This window comes from Carcharhinus amblyrhynchos, chromosome 3 (assembly GCF_965287045.1).
Source record: "Carcharhinus amblyrhynchos chromosome 3, sCarAmb.v2.hapA, whole genome shotgun sequence".
NCBI lineage: Eukaryota > Metazoa > Chordata > Chondrichthyes > Carcharhiniformes > Carcharhinidae > Carcharhinus > Carcharhinus amblyrhynchos.
This window is the reverse complement of record NC_137326.1, coordinates 74,887,073-74,898,015: the sequence shown is the minus strand read 5'-3', so window position 1 is coordinate 74,898,015 and position 10,943 is coordinate 74,887,073. Positions and strand designations below refer to the sequence as shown.

At 45.9% G+C, this 10,943-nt stretch overlaps 1 protein-coding gene across 4 annotated transcripts in view; it reads right to left on the bottom strand.

The window, feature by feature from the left end:
- Nucleotides 1-248: 248 nt before the first annotated feature.
- Nucleotides 249-10,943, bottom strand: part of LOC145340853 (LIM and senescent cell antigen-like-containing domain protein 2) — a 98,478-nt gene continuing 87,783 nt past the window's right edge. For all 4 annotated transcript variants that reach the window (XM_080185309.1, XM_080185308.1, XM_080185310.1 and 1 more), the window contains 2 exons: nt 8,433-8,508; nt 249-983 (listed from right to left, as the gene is read on the bottom strand). In XM_080185309.1, coding sequence (XP_080041435.1) covers nt 869-983; nt 8,433-8,508 — 191 coding nt within the window. In that variant the 3' untranslated portion in view covers nt 249-868. The remainder of the gene's footprint in view (nt 984-8,432; nt 8,509-10,943) is intronic.

Below are 10,943 nucleotides of genomic sequence, written 5' to 3'. Positions count from 1 at the left end.
GAGAAAGAGAGAGAGGTCAGGTTATGGGGAAAGAGAGAGCGACAGGTTGAGTTATGGAGAGAGAAGTCGCGTTACGAAGAGAGAGAGAGAGGAGACAGGTTGGCTTATGAGGAGAGAGAGAGAGGTTGGCTTATGAGGAGAGAGAGAGAGAGAGATCGGCTTATGGGGAGAAAGAGAGAGAAAGAGGGGTCAGTGATAGAGAGAGAGATTGGGTTATGGGAAGAGAAAGGTTGGGTTATGGAGAGAAAGGTCGGGTTATGGACAGAGAGAGAGAGAGGTCAGGTTGTGGACAGAGAGAGAGATCGGGTCATGGGGAGAGAGAGAGGTCGAGTTTTGGAGAGAGAGAGAGATTGGGTTATGGGGAGAGAGAGAGGTCGAGTTTTGGAGAGAGAGAGAGATTGGGTTATGGGGAGAGAGAGAGGTCGAGTTTTGGAGAGAGAGAGAGAGAGATTGGGTTATGGGGAGAGAGAGAGAGGTCAGGTTATCAGTGCAGAAGCTCTGGATTTATCACATGTTCTGAGACTGTGCCATGTCAAAGAATTGTGGCAGATTTTAATTTTCATTCTTACAGACTGGGCTAGGAGTTTTCTCCTCAGTTTGAAATAGACTCAGCTGGATTCTATCATCAGAAAAGAAATATTTGAACACTTAACCTGCACTATCCCTCCAACATACCACATGTATGCATATATATATATGAAATAGGATTATAATGATCATAAGGTATTAGTTTCAGTTAAACATCCACATCACTCTCCCACATTAATCATTTGCTTTCCAGAGTGTGGAATGGCCTAGCACATAGTGCAGAGCAACCAGGTAAAACAGACTGGAACAGAGGGATTAGTCAGCTGCTCTGCTGCAGGCTTTACTTGCGACCACTCTTCTCTGACATTTTCTTTAGTCGTTTCTTCAGTTCCAGGGGGAACCTCTCGTAGCATTTCTTGCACACAGGCTTCATCTCAAACTCCACAAATTTATTCCTGCACCAAAAAGACACAAGAGCTTCAGTTGCGAAAAGCTGAAATCCAGAATCTCAGAATAGGACACAGCTCTGTTCAAAATGAAATGACAGCGCAGAGACTTTGGTTTCAGGGATGAGAGGGATTTTAATTACAAGGGTAGGTTGGAGAAGCTGGGGCTGTTGGCCTCGAAACAAAGGAGATTTGATCGAGTTGTATGAGATCATGACTGGTGTAGATAAGATCAAAAGTTATTCCCATTAGTTGATGGTATACGGATTAGGGGAACACTGATTTAAGATTTCGGGAATGTATAGGGGGTGAATATGAAGAAGAACGTTTTGACACAGTGGGTGGTAATGAACTGGAAACCGTTGCTTCTGGGAGAGGTGCAAACAGACAGGATTAATGACTTCAACAGGAAATTGGCTGGGAGTTTGAGGGAAATAAACTTGCAGTGAGACAGGGAAAAAGTGAGTGAAATGGGACTGACTGGATGACTCTATAAAGAGCCATCATGGACACAACTGGCTGAGCGGCCTCCTTCTTTGTCACAATGACTCGTGACTCTGCGAGCCTTGTTGTTTATGTATAATAAAGTTGCTCAGAGTGCAGAGAATTGAAGTGAAATTGCTAGACAGTGCAGTGAAGAGGAATCCCTGACAAGTGAAAGGAACTGGATTCATATCTTCAATCATCAGTGTCCGAGTCTGTCAGGACTCGGAAACCACAAAAACCACCACAGACCCAGAGACGAGTCCAGTTCGTTATATCCTGTGGTTCTAGCCCACTCCTGATCATATACCTTGATGTTCAATTCATTCTCGGGATGTGGGCTTTGCTGACAATGCCAGCATCACTCGCTCATTGCCACTTATCCTTGTATACAACTGAGTGTGTAGTTAGAACAGAGGGCACTTAGTCAATTACATGTAGACCAGCTAATGCCCTCTCTAAAAGATATAGGTCCAATTCATGCTGCCACTTTCTCCCCTGCTCTTCCCAAATTTAACCCCCCACTATCTCCCCCTCCCCAGTTTAAACCTGCATTCTTCCCCCCCTCCAATTTAAACTCTCACTCTCTTCCCCCTCCCCAGTTTAAACTCTCACTCTCTCTCCCCCTCCCCAGTTTAAACTCTCCCTCTCCCCCCTCCCCAGTTTAAACTCTCCCTCTCCCCCCTCCCCAGTTTAAACTCTCACTCTCTCCCCCCTCCCCAGTTTAAACTCTCACTCTCTCTCCCCCTCCCCAGTTTAAACTCTCCCTCTCCCCCCTCCCCAGTTTAAACTCTCCCTCTCTCTCCCCCTCCCCAGTTTAAACTCTCCCTCTCCCCCTCCCCAGTTTAAACTCTCCCTCTCCCCCTCCCCAGTTTAAACTCTCCCTCTCCCCCTCCCCAGTTTAAACTCTCCCTCTCCCCCTCCCCAGTTTAAACTCTCCCTCTCCCCCTCCCCAGTTTAAACTCTCACTCTCTCTCCCCTCCCCAGTTTAAACTCTCACTCTCTCCCCCCTCCCCAGTTTAAACTCTCACTCTCTTCCCCCTCCCCAGTTTAAACTCTCCCTCTCCCCCTCCCCAGTTTAAACTCTCACTCTCTCCCCCCTCCCCAGTTTAAACTCTCACTCTCTCCCCTCCCCAGTTTAAACTCTCACTCTCTCCCCCCTCCCCAGTTTAAACTCTCACTCTCTCCCCCCTCCCCAGTTTAAACTCTCACTCTCTCCCCCCTCCCCAGTTTAAACTCTCACTCTCTCCCCCCTCCCCAGTTTAAACTCTCACTCTCTCCCCCCTCCCCAGTTTAAACTCTCCCTCTCCCCCTCCCCAGTTTAAACCCTCCCTCTCCCCCTCCCCAGTTTAAACTCTCACTCTCTCTCCCCTCCCCAGTTTAAACTCTCACTCTCTCCCCCTCCCCAGTTTAAACTCTCACTCTCTCCCCCCTCCCCAGTTTAAACTCTCACTCTCTCCCCCCTCCCCAGTTTAAACTCTCCCTCTCCCCCTCCCCAGTTTAAACCCTCCCTCTCCCCCTCCCCAGTTTAAACTCTCCCTCTCTCCCCTCCCCAGTTTAAACTCTCACTCTCTCCCCCTCCCCAGTTTAAACTCTCACTCTCTCTCCCCTCCCCAGTTTAAACTCTCACTCTCTCTCCCCTCCCCAGTTTAAACTCTCCCTCTCTCCCCCCTCCCCAGTTTAAACTCTCACTCTCTCTCCCCTCCCCAGTTTAAACTCTCCCTCTCCCCCTTCCCAGTTTAAACTCTCACTCTCTCTCCCCTCCCCAGTTTAAACTCTCCCTCTCTCCCCTCCCCAGTTTAAACTCTCACTTTCTTCTCATGCAACTTGCAACTAAACTTTCAAAGTCCCATCTCTCTGGTTTTGAACCTTGTATTCAGCAATGCTATTCAGGAGTACCCCCTCACCTTCACCCTCACTGTCTGAGTCCACAGTAAAACCATTACACACTTACCCTGGTCATTCCTTTTCGTATGGTCTCATCTCCATTCCATTAAATCTAAGAGTCTCAGAGTTGAAAGGATGTGATGGACAATTGGTTTAGCCATTCACCGCCAGATCTGATTGGACTGCATAAAACACTGATCTCTTCTGTCACAACCACTCACTATTCCAGAGTCATTCAAATTCTCCCGGTTTCTTTTCTCTACTGCAGACCATCTTTTTAACCCCATCTCCCCTCTCTGCTCCTCCTCACCTCCAACAAGAAACACAAGGACCTCATGGATGTCTTCTTCAATTAGATGAAAAAATCTGCCACATCTCTCCCACTGGTCCATGTGGGCAACTTTTCTTCAAATCGCCCCTTCCCCCGACTCAGGCCTGAATTCACACCTTTCACTAGTTTCTCCCCTACTTCCCCTCATTCCCTATCTAGCTCATCTTGTCCATGACACCTATTTCCTGCTCCCTCAACTCTATCTCACTTACCTCCTGAGCCTATTGCCAAGGCAGCTGAACACATAAACATGGTCGGATAAAGGAAATTAAAGTGGCCAGAGATGAAATAATGCAAAATCTGGGAGGCTTGTAGAGTGGGAGGAGATGACAGACAGGGGTAAGGCAGTGGAGGGATTTATAAAATCACTGACATAACCAGCATTTGTCACCCATCCCTAATTGCCCTTGTGAAGGGGGTCTCTTGAACCATTGCTGTCCTTTGCTACATTGCTGTTGTGAAGGTAGTTACAGGATTTTCACCCAGTGGTAGTGAAGAAACAGTAATTCACTGATAATTCACGATATTCAGAACTAAAGTCACAACACATATATAACACATTCACGTCAGGATGGTATGTGACTTGGCACAGAACTTGCTGGCAGTGGTGTTCCCATGCATCGCATGCCCTTGTCCTGATAGGTGGTTGATGTTGAGGTTTTGGGAAGTTAAAGGATGCCTGGCAAGTTGCTGCAGTATATCTTATGGTACTCATTGGTACCACTGTGTCTCGGTGGTGGAGGAAGGTGGTGAATGGGGTGCTGATTAAGCTGGTTGCTTTGTCCTGGATTGTATTAACCTTGAATGTTGTGGAAGCTGCACCTCTGCAGGAAAATGGAGAGTATTTATTACAATATTGTGCCATATTGGTGGTGGGCAGGCTTTGGGAGGTCAGGGGATGAGTTACTTGTCACAGAATTCCCAGACTCTGACCTGCTCTTATTAGCCACAGTATTTATATGGCTGGTCCGGTTCAGTTTCTGGTCTATGACAACCAGCCAGGATTTTGATGGTGGAAATTCTGCAACGATAATGCCATTGAATATTAAAGGATTAGATTCTCCCTTGTTCAAGATAGCCATTGCTGGGTACTTGTGTCATGCACATATTGCTCGTCTGAATATTGTCCAGATTCACTGCATCCGAGCACAAGCTCCCTCAACGTATGCAGAGTTGTGACTGTGGTTCTGAATATTGTGAACATCCTCGCTTCTGATTTTGTGATAGAGACAACTGAATAGATGAGAATAAAGCAAATGTTTTCCACACTTTGATGGGGTCAGTTGATTTTGCTGTTGTGTGTTACCAAAGTTGCCTGTGAGACCCTAGTATTGTGCAACATTCTGATTCTGGTCACCTATTGTAGCATGATTAAGAATGAAATTACACCGAGAATTGCATTCTATCAATGTAGCAGGCTGCATCAAAGAGTCTCAGGGGCTGCCTGTGGGCTGGTCCCTGGACAAGCCTATATTATGGCATAACTAAAAATTAAATGACGCTGAAAATTACATTCTGTGAAAGGAGGCAACTGCCAAAGATGAGACTGATGCAGACTACATTCTCATATGAAAGAAGTAAGTATATTGGAAACTTAGAAATCAATTTCAGATTCACGTACGTAGAAAACTGAAAGAATAATATAATAAGAACATAAGAAATAGGAGCAGGAGTAGGCCATCTAGCCCTTTGAGCCTGCCCCACCATTCAATAAGATCATGGCTGATCTGTCGCTGCTCAGTTCCTCATTCCCGCCCTCTCCCCATAACCCTTAATCCCCTCGCTTATCAAAAACCCATCAACCCGCGTCTTAAAAATATTTAGCGAGGCAGCCTCCACCACTTCAACAGGCAGAGAATTCCAGAGATTCACCACCCTTTGAGTGAAGGAGTTCCTCCTCAACTCTGTTCTAAACCGCCCCCCCTTTATCTTGAGGTTGTGCCCCCTAGTCCTACTGTCCTTTCTGAGCAGGAAGAGTCTTTCCACCTCTATCCTATCCATCCCATTCATCATCTTATATGTCTCAATGAGATCTCCCCTCATTCTTCTAAACTCTAACGAGTACAAGCCTAGTTTATTCAGCCTCTCCTCACAGCTCAACCCCCTCAACTCCGGTATCAGCCTAGTAAACCTCCTCTGCACTCCCTTCAAGGCCAAAATATCCTTGCGTAAGTGCGGCAACCAAAACTGCACACAGTACTCCAGCTGCGGCCTCACCAATGCCCTATACAGCTGCAGCAAGACCTCCCTACTTTTATATTCAATCCCCCTCGCTATGAAGGCCAGCATCCCATTAGCCTTCCTGACCACCCGCTGCACCTGCAGGCTGGGTTTTTTGCGACTCATGCACAAGGACCCCGAGGTCCCTCTGCACCGTCGCCTGCTGCAGTTTTTCACCACATAAGTAATAGTCCTTCCTACCATTATTCCTACCAAAGTAGACCACCTCACACTTGCCAACATTAAATTCCATTTGCCATTTCCTGGCCCATTCGCCCAGCCTATCTAGATCCTTCTGCAGACTCGCCACACCCTCTGCACAATTTGCCGTTCCACCAATCTTGGTGTCATCAGCAAATTTCGACACCATTCACTTGGTTCCCTCCTCCAGATCATCTATATAAATGGTAAATAGCTGAGGCCCCAGCACCGACCCCTGGGGCACTCCACTAGTCACCAATCGCCAATCCGAATAGCACCCATTGACCCCCACTCTCTGCTTCCTATTTGACAGCCAATCCTCTATCCATGTTAACACCCTACCCCCAACTCCATGCCCCCTGACCTTCTGCAATAACCTCTTGTGAGGTACCTTGTCAAACGCCTTCTGAAAATCAAGAAAGACCACATCCACCGGCTCTCCTCTATCCACTGCCCGAGACACATCCTCATAGAACTCCAATAAATTTGTCAGACACGACTTCCCCTTAACGAAACTGTGCTGCGTCTGCTCTATCAAGCAATTCCCCTCAAAATGCCTCGCTATTTCCTCCTTGATGACGGATTCTAACATTTTACCTATAACAGACGTTAAACTAACCGGCCTATAATTCCCTGCCTTTTGCCTGGCACCCTTCTTAAACAATGGCGTAACATTAGCCGTTTTCCAATCTTCCGGCACTTCCCCGGAATCCAGCGACGTTTGGAAAATAATCACCAAGGCATCCACTATCACCTCCGCCATTTCTTTCAGAACCCTTGGATGCATTCCATCCGGTCCTGGGGACTTGTCCACAATCAGTCCCTCCAGTCTGTCGAGCACCTCCTCTCTAGTAACAGTAATGTCATTAAGACCCTCCAGTCCTACCACCTTTCCATCGCTAACACCCGGCAAATTATTCACGTCCTCCTCCGTGAAGACCGAAACAAAAAAGTTATTCAAGACCTCAGCCATTTCCCCATCCCCTACCACTAAAGCCCCCCTCTCATCCTCTAATCCAGGCCAAGCTTTTTGAGTTATGGGAATAAGCAGACATGGAAGTAGAACTGTGATGAGGCCATGGCCATTGATATGGCAGAAAGAGATATTTGCAACTTGCAAGTTCCTGAGCTGACAGGATGGGGCTGGGAGATTTCAGCAGGATCCTGGCCATGACGTCCAACCTTACAGTCTCATGACCCCATTTTCAGGCGTAGAAAAAAAATCTTTTTTATTACTGGCCTTTATAGCGAGGGGGATAGAATATAAAAGCAGGGAGGTCTTGCTACAACTGTACAGGGCACTGGTGAGGCCGCAGCTGGAGTACTGTGTGCAGTTTTGGTCGCTGCACTTGCACAAGGATATTTTGGCCTTGGAAGGAGTGCAGAGGAGGTTCACTAGGCTGATACCGGAGGTGAGGAGGTTAGACTATGAAGAGAGGCTGAATAGACTGGGTTTGTACTCTTTGGAGTTTAGAAGGATGAGGGGGGATCTTATAGAGACGTATAAGATAATGAAGGGGACGGATAGGGTAGAGGTAGAGAGACTCTTCCCGCTCAGAAAGGATAGCAGGACCAGAGGGCACAGCCTCAAGATAAGGGGGGGGTGCAGTTTAGAATGGAGTTGAGGAGGAACTTCTTCACTCAAAGGGTGGTGAATCTCTGGAATTCTCTGCCCGTTGATGTGGTGGAGGCTGCCTCGCTAAATATATTTAAGTCACGGGTAGATAGGTTTTTGGTAGGCAAGGGAATTAAGGGTTATGGGGAGAAAGCGGGAAAGTGGAACTGATCCACTTCAGATCAGCCATGATCTTATTGAATGGCGGGGCAGGCTCGAAGGGCTAGATGGCCTACTCCTGCTCCTATTTCTTATGGTCTTCTGTTCTTAAAACAAGGAGGCAAATTTTAAATTTAAATTTCATTGCCCTTTGAGTGGTGTAGTTGAGAGGCAGTGGGTAGATGAAAAGTAGGAGCAGGTCTAGAGTAGCTCTAGAGGGACAAAGAAGTAACTTGGAAGAGGAACGCAATGGATTCTCTGGATATGACTGGATAAATCATAACCTTCAGTATTGCCCTTCCTTCCCTCCTTCAGTAACCCTTCAATCTTCCTTTGGTTGCCTTTTATTCCCTGTTTCAGTTCTCCCCTGTTCCTATTTATCCTCCTCAATTGCCACCATTTCCATTATTGTGACCTACTGGGGGAAGCAGCAGTGTGTTTACAATGAGCCCAAATTCCATCACTAGATTATTTGTCACCAATGAGAAGGTGAGTTTATGAGTGCGGAGCAGGTTGATAGGTCTAACAATCAATGGGAGCAATGATGGAGCCAGACACTTACTTCAGGGTGAGCTTGGTGTTGCAGGTGGAACAGGCAAAGCACTGAACGCACCAGGTCTTGTTCAGAGCCGAGACCACTGAAACATAAAATGGACATTGTTACCTTCACTCTTCAAGTCTCCCACACCACAATGACATTGCCTTCTTTAGCTATGAGGAGGACAAGGCCTGGCCTTCCCTACCACAGCCTAAATTCAGTCAGGTCAATGCAATTCTCTACGATTTCCTTAAAGTAATTATTCAGTCTTGACATGTAGGCATCACTGTCTCACTCTCTCTCTCTCTCCATTTATCCTATCAAATCATTTCATTATTTGCTGCTTATCTTCTGATGTTCAGTATTTGGTACAGGATAGTGGCTTTGGAACATGGAGAAGGCCATTCAAGCTTGTTCAACCATTCAGTTACATTAAGGCTGACCTGTATTTTAACTCCATCTACCCACTTGGTTCTGAAAACCATAACTTACCCAATTTAAATCTATCAATCTCAGTTTTGACATTTTCAACGGACTCTGGGCCAATGGCTTTTTTGTGCGGGAGAGAGTTTCAGATTTCCATTAGTCTGCGGGGAGAAGCTCCCCCTCCCCGATATTGTCCTTGAACAGCCTTTAAGATGACACCTCCCTTTCAGGACTCTCCAGCCAGAGGAAATAATTTCTCCGATTGACCTGATCAACTCTTATAATCACCTTCAACAATCTGATCACCTCTTCACCTTCCACACTTGAGAGAATGCAAGCCCAGACAACGCAACCTCTCCTCATAATTTAATCCTTGTGGCCCTACTTTCATTCTGGTAAATCGGTACTGCACCCCCACACCTCCTTCCCCCTCCCACCCCCTCTTCCATGATTACAATATCCTTCCTGAGGACACATATCTAACTGTAACACAACTTCCACCCATTTTTATTCCATTCACTTTCAAATAAAGGCTCGCATTTCATTAGAGTTTGTTGTGGATCCTGTGTATAGTTTGCTTCATTAATACAAAGATTTCATTTCAAGATATTTCTGCCTATGCAATTACATTTGAATGCTAAGCTTTTAAAGTTAACTTGACCACATTTTAAACTCAGCAGGCATGCTGGGATTAGCTTGAAAATTGACTGCATTCTTTGAAATTACAATGCTAGCAGAAAAAGGCGTTCTTATAAAGCCAAAACAAAGCTTTTCATGACCACAGCTGCAAATTGTTTTTGAAAGTTAGAAACAGCCTGTATCAAACAACTTCAATGCGAGATAACGGAAAACTTACAATTCTGTATTCAGCCCTTTGTTTTCTGTTTGGGTCAAGTCTGTTTTCAATACTGGCTTTTGCCAGTACCTCTCTCACTCTCTCTCTGTCTCTCTCTCTCTCAGTTTTTTCGCTTTCTGTGATGTGTTAATTTTAAATTATGCTCAATAAGAGAAATTCAATGTATCGGTGCTGTCTCCGTCTATCCTGAGGAATGAATGGACTCTACAATCTTTTAAATTATTCTTTGTGGCTGTCAATTGTGGTATCCTCAAGCTATAACCGATTCTGTCCCTCTCTCTCTAAACAGGGAAGGATGATGACAGTCCATCGAGGACTATGGCTGATCTTGTATGGACTTGTCCACTAGCTTTTATTCACTTGTCTACATGAACTCTTAAACCTCTCTGTTCCTCCACAGTTCCTAGCTTCTTGCCATACTCTGACCCATCTGAGGTCCACATTGAGCTTTATGTTTTGCCCGTGCACTTTATTTCTCAATGTCCCTTTCAAACATTTCGCTCCCATCCACACTGCTAATGTGCAGCATAACTTGGTGGTATCCAGGCCCTAACCTCATTTTGATAATCACAATGACGAACCACTTTTTTAGTATTGTTACAGGGATTTATTCTGACTATTTATAAAGAGAACAACATTTTAAGGCAATCTGAGAGTCCTCGTGGTTTTCATGCATACCACAAACTGGGAATGACTAGCGATCACCCGGTGACTAGCAGAAAAGCTTGAAACATCTTGTGGACCAACACTGCAATTATACTTTCACATGGTGGCACAGTGGTTAACACTGGTGCTGCACAGTGCCAAGGACCCGGGTTCGATTCTTGGCTTGGGTCCCTGTCTGTGTGGAGTTTGCACATTCTCCCTGTGTCTGCATGGGTTTCCTCCGGGTGCTCCAGTTTCCTCCCACAGTCTGAAAGACATGCTGGTTAGGTGCATTGTCCATGCTAAATTAACCCCAGTGTATCCGAATAGTGCCAGAGTGTGGTGACTAGGGGATTTTCAGTAACTTTCAGCAGCGCGATTTGAACCCACAACCTTCAGACTCAGAGACAAGAGTACAACCAACTGAATTGTGATGAGATTTGAATTCACTGCCACTAGTTTATTAGGCTAATGATCTAGAATTCCAGTCCAGGAACACAAGCACAAAACTACCATACCTCTGTTAATGTATCTATGACTACTTGACAGTTGTGCGTGGCCTCTTACGAAATTATACCCATCCTCAGGTAAAGCCCCCTTTTGCTTTT